General features: G+C 33.9%; 1 protein-coding gene across 1 annotated transcript; it reads right to left on the reverse strand.

Annotated features, from left to right (window-relative positions):
- Positions 1–632: 632 nt before the first annotated feature.
- On the reverse strand, positions 633–27,366 carry LOC140450036 (gustatory receptor for sugar taste 64e-like). Its single transcript, XM_072543460.1, has 9 exons — positions 27,295–27,366; positions 15,448–15,758; positions 12,250–12,438; positions 11,830–11,978; positions 11,553–11,675; positions 6,397–6,557; positions 3,132–3,294; positions 806–895; positions 633–752 (listed from the first exon to the last, which is right to left on the reverse strand). Exons 2-9 carry the CDS (start codon positions 15,734–15,736, stop codon positions 684–686), a joined length of 1,233 nt encoding a protein of 410 aa, XP_072399561.1. The 5' UTR covers positions 15,737–15,758; positions 27,295–27,366; the 3' UTR covers positions 633–683.
- Positions 27,367–27,639: the final 273 nt, after the last annotated feature.

Raw genomic sequence — 27,639 nt, forward strand, 5'->3', positions numbered from 1 at the left:
ATTTGATAAGTGTCTAAAGTAAAGATACTGATAGGTTCAACAGCTCTCTTGATCCTGTGAAGGTATCATGGAAACAACAAGCGCCTGCGTCAGAGAATACTTACCTTAACCTAACATAACCTAACCTTATCTACAACATTTGTGGTATGACTGTTCTTATATAGATATTCTTTCACACGCTTTCTTCTTCTTCTATTTTTCATATTTTCTGTTACTGTTGTTTTCAACATTTTTGTCTCATCTTGGCTGTAGGTTTTTATGTCATCTTATCCTTTATTGTACTGTATTGCGCTTTTTAATTGAAATTAGTTCATTAGAATATTAAACTCTTACACTTTGTTAAATGTGGTTTCTTGTGCTTCCTGTTGTTTTTTTCTACAGCTTCCATTCATTTAAATTGTTATTACACAGGTTTTGCACTATTTTTAATCTTACTTTATTGTCAGCCTCGTACAATCTATAATTATTAATAATATTATGAAAAAATAAGAAAAAATGGATACGGAAACAAGTGAAATATTATTAAAGTTAAATTATTTTATTTTTTTCATATTGTACTTCTTTTTTTTATATAAATTTAAGGATTGGTGATGATGATATTAAATATGAAATATTAGTACATTTATTAGTTTAAATAATTTAACAAACAGTAATAAAGACGTCTCATATATACGCCGAATGAGTTAGTTTTCTTGTGTAGCTGAATTAAACTGAATAAGAACTAGTTCGTAGGTAACGACAGCTCCTGCAATCTAAAAAAGAATACAGCAGATTTTTTAAAAAATTAGATTTTTTTTATACTCACACTAAGAATAATTCCGCGAGTTATTTTAAATAATCGGCAACCAGTAAGGGCTACATTGTCAAAACCTATTTGCATCAGCAATCTTTTTACCTAAAAATATTTAAGGTGTACTTTTATTAAAAAATGAATAAAAAAGTGAAAATGGCTGTGACAATTATTGATTTGAATTGGAACTATAAACACTTTATTAACAATTTAGTAGCAAAAAGATTCGAGTTCTTTTTTAAGTCAATCTAACATTTGTCTCTCTTCAATATTTCTATTGCACAAACGTGTAAGCCAACTTCTTTTTGTCTTTTCCCACGTTGCCTATAGAGATATAATTAAATTCAACTGCTTTATCTCTTTATTTTCATAGTAGTTAAGTAACTTCATTGTTTGTTATTGTTTTTACCATTGCTGAGTATACATGTTTATCATTTCGTTTAAACAGTCTTTTCGTGTCAAGAATATGGGATATATAGTGCAGATATGTCTAAATTGAAATCGAAGATGAATAAACTTTATTTTTACACCCCATATATATAGTGGGAAAGAGAAAAGACAAGAAACAAGTCATGGGAAAGTATGAAGTCGGCGAGTGGAGAAAGACTGTTTCCGTTTGCACTTTACCAAAGCATGCCTATTGCACAGACATAGAACTGACAATAGATGGTCCACTAGAATTACACTATGGTATCCAAGAGACCAAGAAGACGTCCAAATTTAAGATGGGACTATGGCGTAAGGAAACAAGCCGGTACAACATGACACAGAAAAGCAAATATAAAAAAATTGTGGACAGAAATGAAGAACGACTATGAATGATGATGATGACAATGATAATGATGATGTTGATGATGATGATGATGATGATGATGATGATGATGATGATGATGATGATGATAATGATGATGATGATGATGGTAATGATGATGATGATATATTACACTTCTGATCCAATTCCTGCTCAATCTTTAAGTAGTTATATATTTTTTATATTTTAAACACTTTAAACATTTAATCAACACCAGGTCTTATTGTCAAATTTCTTCTCTTAGATTTTTTTAAATATTTTAATTGGTTTTCAAGCCGTATTCACTTTTTTTTGTTGCCACGTAGCAAAGACATGTTGTCTTTATTATATCATGTCGAGAGATCTGTTTAATATATTGAAAAAGTTGTATTTTATTAATTTTATTTTTATTTATAATAAATGTTGTAATTTTTAAAATATGTGGTTCGTTGTTTAATTTAATATATACCTCAGCTAGCTCAATTATGTGTTCTAAGCAATCTGTCACTGTGTGACGTCGACTCTGTAGTCTCCTGGTAGAGTTCAAAAAGAAATTAAAGCAAAATTTACTTTAGACTTTTGATAAATTAACCCAAATGAAGCACGTTATTTATTAATATTGAACAAATTTAATATAAACAATAAAATTCGTCTGCAACTAGGGTTGCCTTTAAAAATTTACAAAAATAGGAATCGTATAAATCTTAATGTGGTTTAGTGTCGTGACAATAAAAATTTATTACAAAATGTGGAGACTCTCTACAAGTACCTAAAAACTAAATAAATATTGCAAGACGAGTTAAAAAACACTCCCGACCTATTCCACAGTTTCAGGGCTCCCCTTCGTCGAAAAATCCTCGTCGGCCTCCCCAAAAAAAACCTATTATCCGTTGCTAACAGCAACCAACGTTCTTTTTTTCTTTTCGTCTTCTATTTTTTTTAAACCATAAAACTGTCCTGTTCTGACACATTTGTCAATCCACATTAATTTCTCATAATCACTTTAATCACATCTAATTTGGGAATTTATAAAAAAAAATGTTCAGATATAAAACTTATTCTATTACAATGCTAATACAATTTATTCTTTTCATCTCCACATCATTGTAATTTCTTATTTAACAAAACCCCTATTAATTTAGCTCCCACAGACTTGCTTGACAGTTTATTTTCTGACGTTTTTTTTTTAAATTTCTATGTTTAAATATTTTTTAAGAATTCTTCTTTTTTTGTGTTTTTTAAGGTTTAGACGATTCACCTATACACTAGGCAACTATACTATTCAGAAATTATTAACACTATACCAGGTAAGTCAAAATTAATTTATTTAACAATTTATTAATCTTTTTCTCTCTTTTATTTCAGAGTCGAACCCACATTGTGATGGCTTCATGAAATTCATGAACAACAAACTCATATAAAAATCCATTTAAGTTGTATCCTTTTTAACATATTGAAATCATTTCAATATTTATAAATTGTTCCATACACAAAAGTTTTAAAATCGTTTTATTTACAGATTACAAAATATTAAGACCTAAATGATCGTACCTCGATATTATAACAAGACGAAGATACAGAATTCAATATATTTGCTGGTTCTAGGCTTTCATCATTTATCCAAGCAGCATATAAAGAAACGCATACTATTTTAAATATAATGTGGACGAACGAGTAGATAAAATATATTTTGCCAACTGTATTAGATCCAACCCTACAAAAAAAGTAACAAATACTCTGAAAGAATCTGGTAACTATAAGTTTGCTCTATTTTATGACATCTTAGAATAAACAATTTTTAATCTTAACTTTGCGTTTTTTATGTCCCGTAATAATTTCCTATTGTAAAAAATTTGAACAAAAATTATTGATGAATTTGAGACTACATAAACAAAATTAATAGAGAAGTAACATAAAAAAGATATGTTAAAAAAATAAAATAAATAAATAAAGAGTTAAAATACTTGTTGGAATGGCACTAACGGTAAGAAATATGTTGGAATGATTTTCTAGTTGTCTGTCTAGTTGTTCCGTCAAGTCGGAAGTGTTTCCTAGTTTTGGTCTCCGCGGAGTCGTCATTCGCCAGAGAGGATACAAGTATCTCGTTTGAGAGATCCATCAACGAAAGAGCAAGTCACACTAAAAATTAAAGAAGAGCTCACCAAAATAGAAATTATTCCTACTGAAGATTCGAACAGGAAATGGCATATGTTAAAAGATACTCTTATACGCACATGTGAGACAACACTAACACCTAAGCTGATCAAGAACAAAAATAAATGGATGACCGATGAGATTCTGGATCTCATGGAAGCAAGGTGATCTTATAAAATCAAAGACAAAAACATGTATATTATACACACAGGAATAAGGAGCAAGATCAGAGATGAAAAGGAAAGATGGTATAGTGACAGATGCGAAGAGATTGAACAGTTGGTAGAGAAACATGATAACTTAAACCTTAATAAAAAAAATTAGGGAAATAACAGGCACTAATATTAAAAAAAAATCAAATATACTGCTGGATAAAAACGGCAAAATAATTATAGACGTCGGTGAAAGGCTTAAAAGATGGCAGTAATATATTCAAGAGCTATTTAAAGACGAACGGACTGAGATAGTACTAGAGCAGGAAAAGTTCGACAACGGCCCAGACATAACAGAAGATGAGGTATTGGAGGCGATAAAGCGAACAAAGAACAACAAGGCAACAGGTCCTGATGAAATACCTGTAGAAATAATACGGTTAATAGAAGAACAGCAAATTGGAATATTGGTCGACTTATTCAATACAATTTACAGTACAGGAATCATTCCCAGAGATTGGCTGATGTCAACATTCATAACATTACCAAAAAATCAAATGCAAAAGAATGCCAGGACCACCGGATAATAAGTTTAATGAGTCATACGTTCAAAATATTTTTAAAAATTATACACCGGAGAATACACAAAAAACTTGAGCAGGACATAAGTGACACACAATTTGGATTTAGAAATGCACTGGGAACTAGGGAAGCCCTGTTCGCTGTGAATGTACTTGTGCAAAGGTGCATGGATGTTAATCAGCCAGTATATATGTGTTTCTTGGATTACAACAAAGCCTTCGATAAGGTCAGACATAACCGTCTTATCGAATTACTTGAAAATAAAAACTTAGATATGAGAGACATCAGGATCATTAGCGCTATCTATTATAATCAGATCGCTGTGGTAAAAGAGAACAACGTCTTTTCAAATGAAATACAGATTGAAAGGGGCGTCAGGCAGGGCTGTGTCCTGTCTACTACTTTGTTCAATTTGTATTCAGAGGAAATAATCCAGGAAGCACTAGAAGAACTAACTATGGGAATAAGAGTAAATGGCCGACCAATCAATAATATACGGTTTGCTGACGACACTATTTTATTGGCGGAATGTCTTGAGGATTTACAACGAATGGTTGACAGAGTGGTAGGAGTCAGTAAAGAAAACGGACTGTCCCTAAACAGAAAAAAGACACAATATATGGTAATTACAAAAGCCCAACAGCGCCAAGAAAACATAACAATACATGGAGAACAAATTAAAAAAGTTAAAAAATATAAATATCTGGGTACAATAATTAACGAAAATAATGAGTACACAGAAGAAATTAATGCAAGAATAGGAAAGGCAAGAAATTCTTTCAACAAACTGAAAAAAGTACTCTTCAGCAGGGACATTTCAATTTCTTTAAAGATAAGACTTCTGAGATGCTACGTGTTCTCCGTATTATTTTATGGGTTGGAGGCTTGGACATTAAAGAAAGATGTTTCGAATAAATTAGAAGCATTCGAGTTATGGCCCTACAGAAAGATATTAAGAATGAGAAATTAAGTTGGGTGGATAGAGTCACGAATGTCGAGTTTTTGAGAAGAATGAGAAAAGATAAAGAGGTTTTAAATACAATTAAAGTCAGAAGACTGCAATATCTGGGACATGTCATGTGGGGTGAGCGTTATAACTTACTGCAATTAATAATACAAGGAAGAATACAGGGTAGAAGGAGTCGCAGAAGAAGACGCATCTCCTGGTTAAACAATTTGAGAGCTTGGTATCGAAAGTGCGAATTGCCGTGATGGTTGCCAACCTTCTTAGAGGAGATAGCACATGAAGAAGAAGAAGGAGTCGTCATTACTGCGGCTTCAGGTCCCGTCGGTCTGTCGTCAGCGCGGCGTTTCCTTGGTGGTGATTGTGGGGTATCAAATAACTGGTAAAACGTGTTCAGGGTGCATTCCTCTTCCTTTCTTGACGTTACAGGTAGCCCAGGTCTCTCTGGTGTTCCTAGTGGGATCATCTCTTCAGGAATCTTTAGTATGTCTGCCACGGCTGTTTGCTGGTTGAACTGAGTTCTGTTTTTAAAATTCGCTGCTTAAGTACTGTCTGTCTCAGGTAGGAATAGGATTTCTTTGGAGATGCCTTCCCCTTCCATGGTTTTAATCTTTGTCATACGCTGTTACCTGTATGCGGTTGCTACTATTCGGCAATTTTAGCTTTACCATTACCAGTCGTATACCTGAAGCTAGTGTATATGGACCTGAATATTTTGGCGCCAGCTTGCTGCTGAAAGTTTCACTTGCTGAGCATAGATAGTGTTACTTTTTTATGACCTGATCTCCTGGGTGTGAACGCCAGTCCCTTCGCCTTAGACTGTAATGCTTCTTCTGGTCTTTAAAAAGCATGTTCCATGTGTTGTTTTGCCAGGTCACTTAATGCTTCTGATTTATTTAACTATGGTAAAAAAAATATTCGAATGATTCTAATACTGTCAATACTTATTTAGAAAACATCTTACTCTAGACTTTGATAAAGTTGCATCAATAGAAAAAATAAGTTCAAGGTGTATGATAGTAGGATAATATATGAAATATTATTGTCCAGTTCTTTGCATAAGGAACTAAGTCTGTCAAAATCCTCACGAATCTCCATCCAAAATTCCTCGTTTTTGGCCTGAAACTAAAAATTACAGAACATTATAAATTGACAACTTAATGTTAAAAAGCGGTTTTTATTCCGTACTGTAAATGCGTCTAAAGCTATTGGATTAGGACTTGAAAAGATATAGACTTTTACCAATCACGATAATAGACTGGATCTCGTCCACAATATGTAACAAACAGTTGTTTTTTTTTAATCTATTTAACATAGAGACATTTTCACGGCAACACTAAACTGGAGGCCCGATCTGGACATAGCCTGTAACAAGGCTAAGAGCAGAGTCGGTCTACTCAATGCTCTCTGTGGTAAGTTCGGAAGGAGACACCCACGCACACTCATACATACTTACAAAACATTCATCAGTCCGATGATCGAGTATAGATCCAACCTCTATATTTCGATCCACCGTTATCTTACACAAAGACTGCTGGGATTGGAACAGGGAATCCTGCGTAGAGTAAACAATACACGACGCGACTATCCCTCCGCCCTTATTCATCAACTGTCGAACATCCAGCCTATCAATGGGAGGCTCTCGTCTCTAATCAGAAGTTACACAATCAAAACCATCCTTGGCCAAAACTTCAGAGCCCAAAATATCTTAAAAACTACCTGCTCATCCATCGGCAATGTATTCAGACGACCTAAACCCAAACTCACTTTTCCACCCACAAAATTACTGGCCCTTGCCAGCAACAAACTCTCTGATGAATACAATGACATCCTAGAGGCAACTTCTCTCGTTTACCGTCCTAACAATCAATAAATGCTCACTTAGAGCTTGCCTAAACAGGGAGGGATCGGTTTTCTGCACATTGCATAATGATACCTGTCTATTACAGAGGATACAGCCACAGCTGCCCTCACGCGAGTCACAACATACATTCACTAATTCAATTAAGTTGTATACATAGTAAATTCAGTCAATTCATAAATATATTTTTACTAATAAAATTCTGAAAAGGACCGTTTTAGCTTAACAACCCTTTTACTTCTGATTGTCCAGGATCCTCCTTCGCCACAAAGCCATCCACCAGTGGAACCCACACAACGAAAAAAAGCCAAACCACCAAAGAAACACAAACCACATCCTGAAGAATTGAAAAACCTAAAACAGGACAAAAATAACAAACGAGAGAACATCCAACCACAAAGAATAACCATCGAGACAATGTGATAATTCAGGGTCTCCTGTACCCTGGAAGTCTGTTGTTGGGGCTCTGCTGCTGTTCTTTGAACTGAGACTCTGTGGCTGTACAAAAATACCTATATTCCACCAATAATGAAACATACGCAGAGGGCACTTCGAATGGACTGTTTGAAGAGCCTCTGTAAGGACCCCTGGTAATGGATAAGTGGCCGTAGTTTTCCAGGCCCCTTCTTCAAATTTGCTGATAAAACTTGGACAAATACGGAGGTACTAAATGATTGCAAATTGATCATATATGTTCCGAATACATTTACAATATCTACAAAAACGCAACAAAGAGACTTCACACGGAGAGGGACATATGTCTATGAGAAGGCAGGCAACTTAATGCCTACTGTGTCAACAAAACTGTTGACAATCATCCTAAATCATACTTTTAAGGTACTTGTAGAAATAAACCTTGATGAAAAACAAGGTTGTACGTTAAGCTTTCGGCTCTCTTTCTGGAGTCTTCACCAGGACTTTACTTTAAAAGGATCTTTAAAGTTCTGTTTGGTAGTTGTATATGATTACAAGCAGTAGACTCTAATTAAAGACCATTGTTTTTCGGATATAACAGAAAAGTAAGAACTAAGAGTAGAATTAAAAATAAAACAACACACAGAAGAACTCCAATGTCCCAATATGTAAAATTAACAATCAAATTTTCAAACTTAAATGAAACCAGGCGATCATGTGACAATATTGACGGGTGGTAGGAAAATCTAATGGACATGACTCATCGTCATAAGTGGCTCGACAATCCGTTGTGGATCTTGGCCTGCTCACAAAAAAGTCGTCCCTCCTGTCGATTTCAGGAAACTTTCTCAAAAATATGGTTGTTAATTTGAATTCTCTGTTGGATATTTGGGGGGTTTTTAGAATATTTGGCTTTTCTTCGTTTACCACAAGTCCTAATTCACTTGACGCGTCAGCAAGCCTTGTAAAACACTGCACCATGTCTCTGATACTTCTGCCCACTATAACTATACTGTCAGCGAATACAAGAATTTGCGTCAATCTATTAAAAATAGTTTCTTTTATTCTAATATTTAATTGTCTGATTGTCTTTTCCAAGGCAATAAAAGAGGAGACACGCCAGCGCGTCTCCCTGTCTTAGACCATTATTAATGTCAAAGCACGTAGAGTTTTCTCCTTTAATTCTAACGCATGAGTTTACGTTTTGCATTGTTAGTTGGGTCAACTTAACTAACTTAGGTGGGATCCCAAAGTCTATCATTGCATTATATATTGCAGTTCTTTTCACACTGTCATAGGCTGCTTTGAAGTCGACAAAGAGATGGTGTGTATCTATGTGACTTTTCTAGAATTTGCCTATGTGCTTGAATTTTATGTGTAGTTGACTTTCCAGCAGTAAATCCGCATTGATATTGAAAAACAATATCTTTGTAAAATGTTTTAGTCTTTTAAACAATACGTTGCCGAAGATTTTATACGCAGATGCTAAGAGGGTAATGCCTCTATAGTTCTTAAACTCCATTTGATCACCCTTTGTATGCAACGGACATATTATTCCCTTTAGCCACTCTTCTGGTACCGTTCGCGTCATAAAAAACTGGTACAACTCTTATAACCGAAAATCGTGTTTTTCAAGTTGTGTAAGTTGATCTTGTCACATATGTCATTCAAATTTCTAGGGCAAAGTTGCCAGTTCAACAAAATATTGTATCAAATCAGCTAAAATGAGGGCTGTGCGACGCGACAGACACATTATAAAATTACAGTAGATACATTCCAATGTTCCCTGTGCCAATACCCTACGTTTAAAGATCCTTTAAACATTTTGGGGATTAACGCAACCCTGTCTCTGGTTATTAAATTTATTAGATTCAGTTTTTTGTTGTTAATGATAATAATAATACCTATATAAAAACTTTAAACATTTTTGAACGTTCTTATTTTATTTAAATTTAGTGCAATTCCGTTACCTGTGATGGGAACAACTAATTGATTCACGAACCAAGTCTGAACACAGATTTACATTGGGGAAAAAAAAGTGTACCAGTTTTATATGACGGGAACTGTACCAATTCATTCTGATATATAAGTACTATTAGTTTATGGATTGCTGCAACAAGTTGATCACCACCTTTTTTTATACATTTCCGAACAGATTTCATTGATTCCTGGAGTTGTCTTTGAGTTTTAGGATGGCATTTGACACTTCTTCTCTTGTTGGGCCTTCACTGTGTAAAAGGTGTTGTAGACTTTGTTGATTTTCTATGTTGTAACCTCCTTCAATATCGTTTATATTTAGATATTTGCTGAAATGTTGTGCCCATCTATTAAGAACTGAGTTTTATCATGTAGAATTTCACGGTTAGTGTCTTTATAAATTTTTAATCGTGGTTTTAATCTCGACAACATGACTACTTATGTGTTTAATAAAGGATTTAAAAAATCGGTTGCCTGTAAAGTCGGTTTTACGGGCGAAGATTTTACGTGACAACGTCTTTTTCTCGGTAGAATATTTATTGATATGCATATTATTAAATTGCACAATAGGAACAAGGAATTGCCGCTATAAACTCAGTTTCTCAACTTTTGTGTCAATCTAACAATTAATCAATCAATCATAGTTTACGATAATGAAATATTAGTGTACAATTATTTACCTTTATTGTTGTAGTTGTTGTAAATGACGAATCTACTCACGAATTGAAGACAAATCTCACGATCTTACGATTAAGGTCTTACATCTTACGATTTTTAAATTTTTTTTAAATTTCAAGTGTTTCTAATAAAATGCATGGGAGGAAATCAGCTTTTTTTAGATTGTCACCTTGAAATATCCATAAATTGACTGTATTTTTGTATCAAAGTGGGCTACTCCAATTAACTCAATTAATATACACAAAATAATATAAACAAAGCTTAAAAGGTTCTTTATGCTTTGAAAGTGGTTTATAAACAACTGAATTGTAATGTATATTTTACCGCCTTTAATAAATATGAAGTATAGACTAAATTTTGTGTAAAGAACAAACATTCAACAGACCTAATAGTAAAAACATATTGATTTAAGTGTGAATTTGAGATAATGTGCTGACAAAATGTTAAATCCTAAGAAAACAAAATTATGTTTTTATGTATATTCATTATACTTAATACTCTTGGGTAAAATACCTCATATCATATATGTCTTTAGACACAGTTAATAATTTTCATTGAAGTTTAAACTATAAAGAATGTTTACAATCATTGCTCAATATTAAATGGATAAATCCATAGCAATATTATAAAAGAATATAGGTCCCTAGGTAATTTCCTAAAATTATATCTGATACTGGTGGTTCCCCCTAAAATAGGACACTGTAAGCACTCCACATTTTCACTACAGACACAGCTGACGATACTTTCAACGATTTTCAACTTTAGCGATTCAACGCGCCTAATTCTCTAGTGCCGCGCACAGCGGACCGATCATGTTTGAGTGGGAGAGAGACGCAAGGCATTCGCCGCTCCGGCGGGCCTCTCTCTCGTTCGGTGACTCACTGTAACAGACGTGAGCGGGCGTTACACTTTTTCTTAAATGACTCCGAGCCACAACCTAATTTAAGACGTTGTCACGCCAAAAGAGTGTTGACAAAGTGGATACAAACATTTCAGAACAGTACAGACTGACTATTTAGAGGAAGGCCTCATATTGGATGAAGATAAGGTATCCAGATTTGTCAGGCTTTAATTTAAAGGTTCAAAAAATACTGTAGAAAAAAATATAAGTAAAAGCAGATCAAGAAATAAAGATTTTACTTAGTACAGTAGAAATAACATTAGATATATTAGAATTTATAATGATTTACCTTTGAAAAATCCTTTTCCAACTTCTCTGTAATCTGTCTAAATCTTAAAGCCAAAGTTATACTAACTAATATAATAAACATATCATTGAATGCTAGTATTAGTGTCGAGTGTGTATTGAGAAACTGAAAACAAAAATTATAATAAGAATAATTTAAGAGCATAAGCTCTTGAATTATTAAAAATGCAATTTACTATTAAAATATTATTAAAAAAATATTAATGAATATTCGTCTGGAAGAGAATCACGAGTACAAATATCAGGAAAAAACTACTCACCAAACAATAAATTGCAGTAAACATATTGACCGGTACTACCATAAAAAGATGTGGAAAGGTATCTATGAAGAAATACTTGTAGTTATAATTCACTCCAAAGTTATCCGTAACCTTGCGATATCTGTTGTAAATACTAAGTAAATAGTCAACTGAAAAATACTTCATAATATTATAAAAGAGAATATAAATAGATAAGATGGATAAATTGAATAAAAATAATTAAAAATCTTAAAAATCTAATAAACTGTAGTTGTTTTTCTTTCTTTTTTTCAGTCTACTATTCATTTTCCAGAATAAGGTCATCATCACTATTCTATGTTTCTCTACAAAGTTTCTCTCTTATATATGTAGTTCTTCTGACTTATAATATAATAAATAAGTAATTAATATTAAAATATAACTTTTGAGCACTTTACTTACTAATAACAAAAGTTAGAAACACAACTGAACATATTTTTAGCCTTTTTTCTATCGTCGAAGGATAGCCGTAACGCTTGTTCATAATCTTGTCCATCTGGCACCAAGTTGTCAATAATTTAGTCCATCGTCTTGATAATCGAAGAAATAAAAGTATACTTAATAGAGAAGCTGCGTAAAAGGTATGAGTTTCTAAAAAGTAAATGTTTTTTTGTAATTAATACTTCAACAAATACGGCAACATCGAAGGAATATACGAGTATATAAAGGCGAGTATAAAACAAGCAGAATTCGAAGCCCTTGGAGAGAAAGAACATATAACAAATAAACAGCACTATTATGAAATAAATGAACCAACAAAAATAATAATTGAAGAAAAAAAATCAACTATACAGAAAATAGCTGACTACAAACAACGATGAAGTTTATAAAGAATATAAAGAAAAAGATAAAGAAGTGAAAAAACAAATAACACAACAAAAGAATGAAGAATGGAAAAAAACCTGCTTAAATATTTAAACATACATAGGAGGTCCAAGAACTTCGGAGTCATGGAAAGTACTTAGAGGATTGAAATAAAACTCAAAAGAAAAAATTAAATTGGGAAATATACAGGACAAAGAATCGAAGGACTATTACAGAAGAAACTGTAAACAGAATAAAGACCACAATTCATTGGAAAAGAAAACAGGCGAAGACAAAGCAGATCCCCACAACAAGAAATAGAAATAACAGATAGGAAAATGAGAACAGCCATAAAAGCAATCAAAAACAAGAAAGCACCGAGACCTGGAGGCATCTTACCTAAGCTTATAAAGTACGGCTCAAAAAAATTACACCGGATGATAAAATGGATATTTTAGAAAGTCATAAAGGGAGAACAGCTCCCAAAGGAATGGACGGAGGCATATATGACATCTATATTTAAGAAAAGAAATAGAAAACGATGCGAAAACTATAGAGAAATAAGCGTGATATAATAAATAGGAAGATTATATGAAAAGATACTGCTAGAAATGATAGAGCAAGTGATAAAAGGCAAAATCAGGGAGGATCAGGCAGGCTTCACGGAAGGAAGATCATGCATAGACCACTTTGCAGACGATCAAGTAGTGATTGCATAATATCAAGATGACCTCAGTTACATGATAAAGAAACTACAAGAAGAATATACCAAGGCTGGCCTAGATATTAACCTCACAAAAATAGAGTACCTATCTACAAGTGAAGAAGACATAGAAGATCTACAGATTGACAACATCGTAACAATCAAAGGAAAGGATAAATTCAAATACTTGGGGTTTATCATCACGAAAAAGGCAACGATAGAGGAAGAAACTAAGCAATGATTAGGACAAACAAGAACAGCAATCCGACAATTTAACTCATAGTGGGATAGACACCTAAATATGTCTATGTCTAAAACATTAGTGTGAATTATTATGACATATGGGGCTAAAAATTGGATTATAAACAAGAAAAAACAGCAGTAAGATAGTAGCAACAGAGATGGAATGCCTGCAAAGATGTTGCAGAGTAACAAGAATGGATAGGAGAAGTAATGACAAATTAAAGCAAAGAACATCAATAGAATCAGACATACTAACATATATAGAACAAAAAAGACTAAAGGGACATGTAAGAAGAACTAGCGACAGCGGATGGATAAAGAGAATAACCGAATCAAGCCCCATAGGAATGAGGAAAAAAGAACGATTCCGAAGATCCTGGAGTAGACGACGACATGAGTAAAAGAGGCCTAAACGATGGAGAATCGGACAACAGGGAGAGAGAGAGATAAAAAACGGTTGAGCGAGGGAAGGCAGTGAATACTGTAGAATCCCTGAATATATATAATACTTCAACAATATATTAACACCCGAAAGCCCCATGAATACTCGGTCTGCAAACGATTTTAGCATTCGTAACCAAAATATTGTTAAAAGCAGTTTACCATATATATGACAATGCCCTTAGAATTACCCTTGGTGCTTTTAGAACCACTCCAATAGAAAATTTATATAGCCAATGTAGAGGACCATCCTTACAACATAAACGTACACTCCTCACACTTGCCCATGCCATATCAATTGTAGCAAATAAAAACCACCCCTTATCTCAAACTACATTTATATAAAAGTATCAACATCTCTAATATAATAAACCCCGCACAGCAAAATCTTACTACCAGTGGGTGAGAATAGCTCCCAACTCCCTAGGCATTAGTTTCCAAATCATTCTCCCAACAAACTTTAACCATTCCTTCCCCTGGATGGTAAAAGCACACGAGTGTATATGTTTTCTTACTCAATGTGATAAACGGAATACTCCCATTACTTTAATTAAAAGCTTAGTCAATAGCGGTTTAGAAGCACAAAAAAATTGTATTACTGTCTTCACAGACGTATCTAAATCTAATGATGGTGTAGGCTCAGCTACAGTTTCCCCAACATCGAATCATATATGTGTAAACTTTCCTTAGAAACAACCATCTTCACGGCAGAATTTTATGCCATATACCAAGCTCTAATATATTTAAATACCTCTAACATTCCACGGGCTCTCATTGTTACCGATTCTTTTAGCTCTATCGCAGCCACACAATGTCTATATAAAAAACACGCCAAAATTTGTATGGATCTCATCACACATTCGATCGAGGGTAATGAAGCAGCAGATAAAAGTGCGCGGAGTGCAGGAATGAGTAAGGATAGTGAAGTAGTAAGAGAATACTCACCATGTGACTTAAAATCGTGGCTAAAGTCGAAAGTGTTGTGCTTATGAAAGCACAACCTCATTCTAAACTTTGATCTATTAAAAACAACATCATACATACCTTAGTGTCCAAGAACAGTTAACTGCCGCCTACAAACAGTGCTAACTAGACTGCGCTTAGGACATTCAAGATCAAGACATTCATACTTGTTTACAAACAGTGACCCTTCCTGTTGCGAACTTTTTAGCATCTAACATATATTAATAGACTGCCAACATTATGAGTAACAACAGTTTCATTATTGCCCACCCAATAATTTATCCTAGATACTAGGAAATATGTATCAGATATAGAATCTAAGAGATTATCTTAAATCGATTTCCCATATATCACAATGTAGTCGCTAACATATCTTGTGTAGTCGCTAATAACCTATGGTCGATACGACATTCTTCTGTAAATAAAAAAAAAATAGTTTAGCTTACCTGCATCAGCAAATTTATATCCATAATTGGCCCAACTATACAAACAGACAAAAACAGCAAAACCAACTATCCCAATCATCAAAATCGTATATATAATCCTAAGACTTTTCCAGGAAAATTTCACGTCAGAGTAACATTTTGTGGAACAGTTTATTGGAAATAATCCCAACATTTGACACATTATCAGAAAAAATCTCATCGAGTTGTGAAACAGTTTTTCTTCTACATCGACTTGAGCTGGTTTCTTGTCGGAGTCTTCGATACGGTTACGTCCCACAATGTAGACCATGATTGGTCCAAATTTGTATTACCTGGAATTATTTACATTCATTATATGTATATAAAGATAGTAGGTTATTAGATATGTTAAATTTAAAGTAACATATCACCAAATTTAAAAGTATCTGGTAATAGCATTGACATTAATTAGGTAGTAACACATTTTTTGACGATTAGTATTAACTATGAATTGATGCTAGAGCCTTAGAACATCTTAGAGCTGTAATTGTTTGTTAATTTTATCCTTTCATAGGGTGGGAAAATACATTCCCACCATCAAATATTCCTTTTAGGGGCGATGGGAATTAAAATTTCAAAACAGGATCACTGCTGCAAACTTACTAAATATTGTTAAGAGTCCTGCATTACACTACATGGTAGAGTGGAATCTGTACACATTTTAATTAAGATTTAAATGACAGTTACGATTTTTTCTTTAACTTCATTTATCAATTTCATCACTAACATAATATAACCGTTATTTATCATGATTACTTGTTCATAAAATTAATTTAGTTATATTGTGAAGTTTTATAATGTGGGAAACATACTTCCCACTGCCCAAAATAATAATGTGTAATTTTTGAGCTGGAAATATATTTTTCAATGTAACTGTTTCTGTCATCAACCAATCAGCAAATTTCTTGAAGTTATTTGAAATTTAGATAATCCTCAATAGGTGGAGGCATCGAAAATTATTTTAGATCAAAATTGTGATGATGAAGAAATGGTATTTATTCAGAAAGCAAACTCTGAAAATAATAGAAGCTGTTGAGTAAGTAGTGGCGATATGGCAAATTAAATTGTACTGCTTAATTCACCCCTACAAGTTGATGTTGTTGTTTCCGTGTCTGATTGACCTAAAGAAAGCGTTTGACAGAGTAAGACTCAAAGATGTAATCCATCTTCTGTATAATAGAGAAGTTCTCCTAAATATTGTAAAAACTATCGAAAACATCTACCAAAACAACAAAATGGACGTCAGAATAGATGGATAACTTACAGAACCTATAGAAATAGGCAGCGGAATAAGTCAAGGGGATTCATTGAGCCCTATGAAGATATTTTGCAAAGACTGGTCCACAGATTTAACATAAGAGCAAAAGAATCTAATGTGACAATCTCGTCTCAGAAAACTAAAACAATAGTAGTCAGCAAACAACCAACCAGATGTAAAATAGAAATTGATGATATGAGTATTGAACAAGTAATGTAAATAAAATACCTGGGACGTACAGTAAATCAAATAGACTGGCAGGATGCGTTAATAACACTATATGGCGAAACATATACATTAATACTGAGATGAAATCAAGAATTTATAAAGCCGGTGTAAGACCAATAATGACATATACCTCAGAACCAAGACCCGACACAGCCACAACGCAGAAGAACAACCTTCCATAGAGTTATTAATCTGCCAATGAACAAGCAGAATTGCTTTTAAAGACGAAGAAGAAAAATAAGAAGAAGAAGAAGAAAATGTTGTTAAATCCCAAGAGTAGACTAATAAAACAGAACATACATAGAGTCAATAAACTGACTACATTTTTAGTTAACAGATAGACTCTTATGAATTTCCGGAAAGCTGTTCAGTTTTAAAACTTGAAAGGGAAAAACTTATTTTTTAAAGATTTTTGGGAAAAAACTCTGCAAAGGATTGTAGACCAAAAAAGTTCACTGACCTGAATCGAAAAAATAATTAAAATAAACAACCAGAGGTATAAAATTATAGAGGCATTAGTCTGATGAATTTTTATTATCAGACAAATAATAGAGAAGTCTATTGAATATGGAAAACCAGCATACATGTGCTTTGTAGATTTAAAAAGTGCTTTGGACAGGGTGAAGCGAAATGACATCTTAAATTTATTACAAGCTGAACAAATAGACCATCAGATAATAAGGACAATTCATAAAATTAACAAGAACAACAAGACCAGAGTTATAATGCCAAGAGGGGAAACAGAATACATAGAACTAAAAGGAGGAATCTGCCAAGAAGACTTGTTCAGCCCATTGTTATTCAATATGGTGATGAATCAAATAATTCACGAAGTGAATATCACATAGGAGCGCATAAAATCATGATACTATGCTATGCCGATGATGCAGTACTAATTGCTGATAACGAAGGTGACCTACAAAGGCAGCTCCATAACTTCAATATCACAGCAAACAAACTGATATGAGCATATCAGTAGAAAAAACTAAATGTATAGTGATCAGTAAAGAGCCGCGTAGATGCAAACTAGAAATAGACTGCAAAATTGTAGAACAAGTAATGAAATCCAATTACCTAGAAGTAGAGATCACTAGTAACAGGGATATAAGAACAGAGACCACAAGGCAAGCATCAAAAGCGGCAAGAGTAAGTGGTTGCCTCCGAGAAACCATATGGAGAAACAAATATCTGGCCACGGAAAGCAAAATGAAGGTATACAAGACAACAGTAAGACCAATCCTAACATATGCAGCGGAGACAAGGACCGATACAAGAAAGACGAAACAACAAATCAACAGTATCGAAATGAAAGTATTAAGATTAATAGCGGGTATATCATTAAGAGATAGACAAACCAACAGAAGTATACGCGAACAATGCAAAATTAAAAATAATAACAGGTGGATGAAAACAAAAAAAAAACTGGAACGAACATGTAAACTGAATGGCACCAGATAGCCGTATAGCAGAAGACCCGTTGGAAGGCCGCCAAAAAGGTGGAAAGATAATGTACAGTCAACAACGACTGAAACAGAATAAGAGGCAGACAAACAATAGTAATCCTAGTCGCATGAAGAAGAAGAAGAATAAGTCCAAGCATTTAATACCATAGGTAATAAATATGGATCTGAAACAAAGCTATATCGTCCTAGAGTTGTTGCAGAATACAATCGAAAAATGTGTGGCGTCGATAAATTTGATCAGTTGCATAAATGATACGCTATTGGTCACAGATCTACCAAGTGGTGAAACAGGATATTATATTTTCGAATTGACACAGTTATTGTTAATTCTTTTGTACTCATAAAAACAAATATAAATACAAAAGTTGATGATCAATTAGGTTTTAGACTAAATCTGGCTAAACAATTCATTTGTGAATATACATCTAGAAAGAAGTGAAACAGACCTATATTCTAAAACAGACTTAGAAATGTAGGTAATCATATGCCAAATAAAGAGAAAACTGTAGCAATAAAGCAGCAGAAAAAAGAACCAACTATGTATGTATATTCGTCATGCCAGGTACTTTTCTGCATTCATCCTTGTTTTAAGAGCTTTCATGGAAAGTAAATTATTAATTTGAATGAATAAAATAATTATATGGGACTACTCTGCTATTACTTTTTAGGTATAAAAATATCCTAAGTTTTGGGTGGAGGGAAAAATATTACCCACCTCCAAAAAATTTGGAAAAAGTGGACCTAAATAAAAAGTTAACAATTAAATACGAACAAAAGTTAAAAGGAACCTTTCAGATTAAAGGGTTAAATGTATAAATAAATTGTGTGTGATATTTATAAAAATACCCTCGATGATAGAAATTAGAAAAGAAAAAAATGTTGATGGAGTGAGAGCACAACCAAAGCATAGTAAAAAGTCGAATAATGATTATTATCACAAATATGCAAGATTAAAAAATCTTTAGTACACCTTTAGCAAAAGTTTTCATTATCTCTCCTTTAATAATAATAAAATAATTCAAAATTACTGTAGAAGAATAATATAGATACAAATAAAAAACTTACGTGAAAATTCCTTAGTAGAGAAATTTGAATAATTCAAACAATTGTCACTAAACGTTTATTTTTTTATCCAAATGTTTCCACTAGTACATTAATTTCTTTGTGTTTACCCCGTAATATGGAACTGCTGAATAATTTCGTAATAATAATAATAATATGCAAGTTCGTATTTTCTAAGTTACTGTTTTCCTACAGCTCATAATAGGCTTTAAAAGTTAGTGTAGAGTTGTTTACTTCGATATATGTGGCTTGTTTTTCATGTCTGTCAATATGTTGTTATGTTTAAATGGTTAAGGCGTTGTATTTGTTAGAAAGGTAAATTAACATACGCATTTAGTAGTTTGTACTTTTCAGGCTTCTTTTTATGACATATTTTTGTAAAAATTATATTTTATATGACAAAATGCATTTCCTAGTTTCTTTGTTCTTTTTTTCCTTGCTTTGATATAATTTGACCTTTTGATTTATTATTATACCTTTAAATTACATTGTCTAGCTATGGAGACCTGGACAAAGAAGTGTGAGAAGTACAAAAAGCAAATAGACTGGCAGGATGCCTTAATAACACTATATAGCGAAACAGACACATTAACACTGAGATGAAGTCAAAAGTTTATAAAGCCAGTGTAAGACCAATAATGACTTATGCCTCAGAAACAAGACCCGACACAGCCACAACATTAAGGCTATTGGAAACGGCAGAGATGAAAGTATTGAGAAGAATTACAAGAAATGCGCTGAGAGATCGAAAAAGAAGTGAAGACATTGGGAAAATGCAACGTACAGTGTATAAACGAATGAATACTAAATAGAAAAAAGAATGGAATAACAACATAAGTAAAACGAGAAGAACCGTGTGGTTAAAATAGTAAGATATAAATCACCAATTGGCAGAAGAAGTATCGGACGAAAACGCAAAAGATGAAGTGACAACCTTCTTCGGTATTAATCCGCCAATGAGCAAGCAGAATTGCTCACAAAGAGAAAAAAGAATAAGAAGATCTATGATTAGTACATCAACTTTCAAATTGCTGTTTTGTATCTTCTTCATCCTATCCTGATCTTTTTGGAGCCTACGACAAGCGAAAAAAAGACGAGGAAGGTAGCCAGGGAAATGTTGTTGTGGAGGAGGACATTTCGTGGACCGAGATAAAATGAGCTAAACAAGCACTCAAAATATTTGACCTTCTGTGCAGCCAATTCCCGGATACACAGGTGTACACTTCATATTCAGCTGAAGGAAAACTTGAGTGCCAATCAGAGCAAAACATGATACAAACTAGGACTACCTGGATTTACTTAGAAAAGTAGTCCGGAATCAACTTCGGAATAAAGTTTGGGCCCAGTTTGAATTAAACCGAAGACCGGCTTTGGACTAACGATGCACTAACATTTGACCCTAATTAAATCAGAAAATAGCAATTTAAAAATAGGCGGAATAATACAAAGATAAGGAATTACGAAAAGGTATAAAAAAAATACGAACTTTATCTAATGGAATCTTAGATCTGTCGGCCGGACCGTCTGATGGACAATAAAATATTTAAATGTACCTTTCGTCTTAATAAATGAGCCTTTAACTATTATTATGGGAAGGTATTTATATGAATATGTATATACATTGTAAAATCAAATTTAGTTGTTTTATAATAAAATAGCGAAAATTGGACAGAATATAACAACCGGATATTCTGTTACAATAATTAAATTATACTTTCAGTATCCTAATAAATAAAGTAAAGCTAGTTCACGTCCGTAGTAGAATACTACACGTGCACCTTAAATAATGCTAAATGGACTAGCACAATAGACAACCAGACAATCTAGAATCTCTAGATCTCCTGGCAACAACACATTACGAAAATAAGATATGCCTCTAAACAACAATTTAAATGGACTTTCTTAGGACCAAGAGACAAAAGGACTCGGACCCAGCATCCGAATCTACCATTTTAATATAGAAGGTATTAGTAGAAGTAAATGTGAGTATCTTCAAAAGGTACTCATTAAAAATAATATCGACGTGGTGGCCGAACGCATGTAGAAAACGAAGAACAAATTTTCGCTAGGGGAAGAATTCATCGCTATGATTTATTAGGAGCAACTTACCATCCAGCTTATGGAGTTGCAACCTATGTTCGAAACAAAACAGAAAACGGACACATATGTTCTACATCAGACATAAATAAGATTCATACGGTTACTATACAAATTGGCGAAAGTACTATCACCAATATTTATAAACCCCCGGCAGTCCTGTGGTCTCCGCATGTTATTCACGCCCACCCATACCCCTCACTTTATGTTGGTGACTTCAACAGTCAGTACGAACTCTGGAAGTATAGGCACAGTGATCAAAATGGCAAGGCTCTGCTAAACTGGAGCGAACAGGCAGACACTTATTTATTCTTTGACGCTAAAGATCGGGGAACTTTTTGATCTGCAGCCTGGAGGCCAGAATACAACCTAGACCTAAGTTTTGTTTTCACAAATAAAAACAATCAACTACAGGCAGCTTCACGTATAGTACTCCCAGATTTTCTACATAGCCAACATAGACCAGAGTTGTAATAGAAGTTGGCATCAAAATACCAATAATATCATCTTTTCCTCGACATAGGTGGTACTTTCAAAAAGCAAACTAGACGACTTCTGCTGAGAGATTGGACAAATGTCTGGGATGAATAACACCAATACGTGCAAACTACATGAAATTTGTTGGCGCAGTTACTTCTAGAGCGAAGAAAACTATACCCAAAGGCTATCGTAAAGAGTAAGTCCCAGGATGGGATAAAAATGTGAGGAGAAATTGCGGACGAACTACTGTACAGTTTGGATGCAGCCAGACGACAAAAATGGATGGCAACTGCGGAAAAATTAGACTTTGGCAAATCAAACAGAAAAGCATGGTCTTTACTTAGAAAACTTGGTAGTAGCAAACTCCCAACTAGAGACAAAGTACCAATAGCTCCCAACAGAGTAGCCTCCTACATTGTAGCAATCTCAAGAGTACCTAGAGATTCGTGACACATCACCAAAGTAAAACAAGAACTAAAAATACTAAAGTCTGCATGCCCACCTACATCTGAATATTCTGATGAGTTTACTCCAGAAAAAATTATTTCAGCAATATCAGAAATTAAGTCTGGAAAGCTTCGCTATCACACCTGGCTTCGATAAAATCCTTTCAAAATTTTTACTCCATTGTGGCAAATATGATAGGAAATGGCTAGCTGATTTCTATGTGTTAAAATCAGGAGAAATCCCCCAATCGCTAAAAAAGGCCTCCATTGTAACCATATTAAAACCAGGAACGATAAATGATCAGCTCCAAAACTATCGATCGATTGCACTGCTGAGCTGTGTCTATTAACTGTTGGAACGCCTAATCTACAACAGAATTAGTAAAAACATATTTGGATTGATACCAATTCAGACCTAACGGCAGCTGCAGAGATCAGATCCTATCCCTAACGACATATATTGAAACAGGTTTTTAAAGAAAACAAAAAACATCTGTTGCGTTCATTGACCATCAGCTGCATACGATACTGTCTGGAGACAAGGACTAATCTGCAATCTAATACTTGCTATCTCGTGTCAAAAGTTACCTTTTGAACTCATTGATAGCATGCTCACCGACAGACCTTTTAAAGTCACAATGGGCAACTTTAAAAGTGTTCAAATGAAGCTCAAAAATGGACTGCCACAGGGATCTGTTTTGGCATCCTTACTGTTTAATTTATACATCGCGGACTTATCTGGGACTACTTCGCAGAAATTTGGCTACGCTGACGACTGAGCCATTGCAGCAAGACATAATAACATGGATATTACAAAAACAATACCAACGGATGACATTGCCATTATGGGAGAATACTTTCGCAAATGGAGGCTACGTCCTAATGCAGCGAATACCGAAGTGTGCTGTTTCTATCTGAATAATGCCAAAGCCAACAAAAAACTCTCTGTTCACTTTGAAAACAGACTGCTCACCCATAACTCAACACCAAAATATCTTGGAGTGAATCAGGACAGAACATTAAGTTTTAAAGAACACCTACAAAGAACGGCAGCAAAACTAAAAACGCGAAATAATATAGTCCAAAAGCTATGTGGCACTACATGGGGGTGCTCAGCCTCCGTATTTAGATCATCCGCTCTTGGACTTGTGTACTCGGCTGCTAAATATGCTTCCCCGGTATAGCTCACTAGCAAACACACCAACATTATTCATACCTAATTAAACCAGACAATGTGAATGATCTCAGGTACAATTAGACTCACACTGAACTATTGGCTTCCCATTCTGAGTGAGTCACATTCCACCGCCGAAACTGCGAAGAACTCATTCTCTTCTCAGAATATCGAAAAATCGAGGCTAACCATCAACTACCCATCTACCATCATAAGCTTGATATCGAAATAAACAGACTGTGCTCCAGATATTCATTTTTAAGAGCTAACTCCTTAAATCAGGAACATTTCAACCTCACCAACCCTTGGAGAAGACAATGGGAGAGCGACTCATTACAGGAAGCACACCAAATGGCCTGTATCAATCAGAAACCGCCAGGCTTTGAACTGACCCGCAATACATGGACAACGCTAAACAGAATAAGAACAAGCAGCAGTAGATGTGCTGACAGCTTATATAGATGGGGAAAAGCTCTTACTCCTTTGTGTGAGTGTGGTGCGCAACGACAGACCGTCCGTCACATTGTTGAAGCATGCACCCGAAGGCGATTCGCCGGAATTTTCGATGAGTTCCTGAATGCCACCGAAAATGTTTTACATTATATTAATAATATATTAGATGTTCGTTTGTAATACTTCATGTAAAGTTTTATATTGATTTTACATAATGATAAATAAAATAAATAAAATAACCTAATAAAAATGATTTCAAAGCTGTTCATTTTGTAAAGCTTGTTTTCAGAAGTCGCCATACGTGTAGAACAAAACACTGTCATATACCTTTTAAAAATCAATAAAATTCATATGTAACTTTCTTTCATAAACAATTAATTTATTATTCGCACGCTAAAGAAAAAAATTAAATTCGTATGACAGAAAAAATATCGTTCAAACACTGTTCATCCATTAATTGTCCCTCTTTTGCATGATACAAACAATACACCTTTTGACCTCCTTCTATGTGACTAGTAAACATATTTACGTGACACCTATATTTCAAAAACAAGATAATCTGTCACATAATTTAGTAATAGTTTTGTTAGTTCGTCAGGAAAGAATTTATTTCTGTCATGTTTTTAAATGTAATAAAGTAACTCATATTTTTGAAAGTAATAACAAGGAAAGAAAACAAAATACAAGCAAATTTTGCTGGTTAGTCTTATTTTACTCTATTCAATGTTATTAGTATATAATTATGTAAGTATATGGACAAGATTTTTTCATTTTCTTGGAAATAATATTATAATGTGTATTAGGCAGTAGAAGTCACGATTGAATTATATAAACTATTTATAAAAAATAGATAATTTTGTTAACTTTTTCTCCTTATTCTCCCGTTCTTCATACTCTTTGAGATGTGGGAATGTGATTTCGGTTTATTATTTATCCATTTTTTCACTCTTTCTCATTCTTTGCTAATTTTTTTATTTCCTCTACTGTTTTTCCTCTTTCTCTTCCATATTATATATACCCTGTCTCTTTGATCTGCAGTCTGGATGAATATTTTCCCTGCTTGTATCTTTTTCTTTACTACATATTTAATGTCCTCGTCCTAACATTCTTTCGAACTTTCCCTTCTCGTTTTCTTTACTGCCTGTTTCAATTCCTTTCTTCTATTTTTATATTCTTCTCTGTCTCTTTGATCTACAATCTGGATAAATGTTTTCCTTGCATATTTATTTTTCTTTACTAAATCTTTAATGTCATCGTCCCTCCATTTGGTTCCCTGTAGTGTTCCATTATAAATTCTCTTTCAGCTGAACGATATAAAGAAGGTGGCCATGATACCATAATGGCATTACCCAGTAAAAGAAATATGGACACATAAATCATTCCCCAATGATTGAAATGTTGGAGATACATACAATACACCATACACAAAAAAGGAGATATATTTGAATGCTCTAACCACAGAGAAATTAGGCTTCTAAATGCAGTGTATAAAATATTTTCCACAGTACTGGAATGGTATAATATGGCAGAATGGCAAGATATGCAGAATGGATACTGTGAAAATACCAGGCTGATTTTAGTGGTGGTAAATTGACAATTCATCAGATTGCAACCCTGAAACAAGTTTTGGAAAAAACACTGGAATATCGCATCACTCATGACATATTTATAGACTACAAAGCAGCCTACGACTCTGTGAATAGAAGAGAAATGTTCAAAGCAATGAAAGAGCTAGAAATACCAAATCAGTTGGCAAATTTAATAAAACTAACTCTTAAAAAAGTTGAATGTAGAGTACCAATTTCGGGGGGAACTGCCTGGACCTTTTAAAACAAATAACGGGCTGCGCCAGGGAAACCCTCTCTCCTGTACATTGTTCAATCTGGCTCTGGAAAAAGTAAAACGTATGTGACGAAGTCACAACCACTGGTTCAATATATAATAAATTAGCGCAATTCCTGGCCTAAGCTGATGATATCAATATTACTGGGAGAACGGAAAACGCTGTACGAGAGGCGTATATAGCATTAAAAGTATCAGCTACAAAAATGGGTTTAATAATAAACACCAGGAATTTGTATACCTGTGAGCTCTCCTTAACACTGAAAATAATACTACCGCAGAGATAAACTGCAGAATTTGCACGGCCAACAGATGCTATTTTGGGCTCAATATCCTCCTTAAATCCACAACTATATCGAGAAATACAAAAATTAAACTCTACAAAACAATAATACGCTCAGTCCTAACATGTGGTTCAGAGACCTGAACTCTAACAAAAAATAATGAAAACATGTTAGGATGTTTCGAAAGAAAAGTACTAAGGCGAATCTATGGAGCAATGAATGACAATAGAGTGTGGAAAAGACGATACAACTTCGAACTGTATACAATATACCAGAAACCTGATATAGCAAAACATATTAAGATGGGGCATCTGAGGTGCCCTATGCAATGCGGATGGAACAAAATGACCCAGCTAGAAAAACGCTCCTTTATAGACCCATTGGTCAGAGAAGGAGAGGAAGACCCAGAACAAGGTTCCTTAATAACATCGATGAAGACATGAGAAATATGGGAATACGTGCTTGGCGGAGAAAGGCGATGGATAGGGACGACTGGAGATAAATTCCTGAGGAGGCTAGAACCCACGCACAGTTGTAAAGCCAGAATGATGAATACTTCATTTTTTATTTCAGTCCATATGCGTTCTATTGGGTTTAACTCACAATGGTATGGCGGCAATCGAATTACAATTAGTTCTAAAGAACGGATACAAAAATAGATAAAACTAGATTTCAAGTACTAATGTTCAAGAAGTAGAAGCGTAGATCAACCAAAAAAACGATGGATAAATAATATAAAGAAGACGAGGAAGTCTTTGTATACACTTTGTACCTTGTACTCTTAGGTTTTACGATCTTTTAATTATCTGGACCACAGTTCTTTAAACGAATCTCTAAAGAAATAATTTGACAGAATTATATTAGTTAATAATCTTCGATTTTTAGAAACTAAATATTCAGGAATATTTTCAACTCATTTCTTGTTAAGACATGTACATAAAGCAACTAACTTTTTACCTCATTTAATATGCTTTTATTAGGTTATTCACAAACTTATTCTCTAATATATATAATAATAAACGAAATTATAAAAACTAGTTACCTTCTTATAGTAATGTTGTTATTTCCATGCAAATTTCTTTGTAAAGTTCCTGCAACAAAATATTGTTTATTTGGTACTGGCAGATAATAAATATTTTAATCGCTAAAAGCTTTCTATGTGTATTTTTATCAGCAGTCGTTACAAATTGTTTGTATAATTCACAAGAGTAGAATATGTGATAAACAGATAAAAAAGCTACTGTTAAGTTGGTAAAATAATCAAGCAACTACTCGAAATAACATGTGTTGCGGTGATTTTGTTTATCGGGATCACGTTAGCATTATATTGGTAATTTTTAAACCATTTTATAGGGAAAACTTCTTATTTAAGAATTGTGATTAAATT

Source organism: Diabrotica undecimpunctata, chromosome 9 (assembly GCF_040954645.1).
Source record: "Diabrotica undecimpunctata isolate CICGRU chromosome 9, icDiaUnde3, whole genome shotgun sequence".
NCBI classification, from domain to species: domain Eukaryota; kingdom Metazoa; phylum Arthropoda; class Insecta; order Coleoptera; family Chrysomelidae; genus Diabrotica; species Diabrotica undecimpunctata.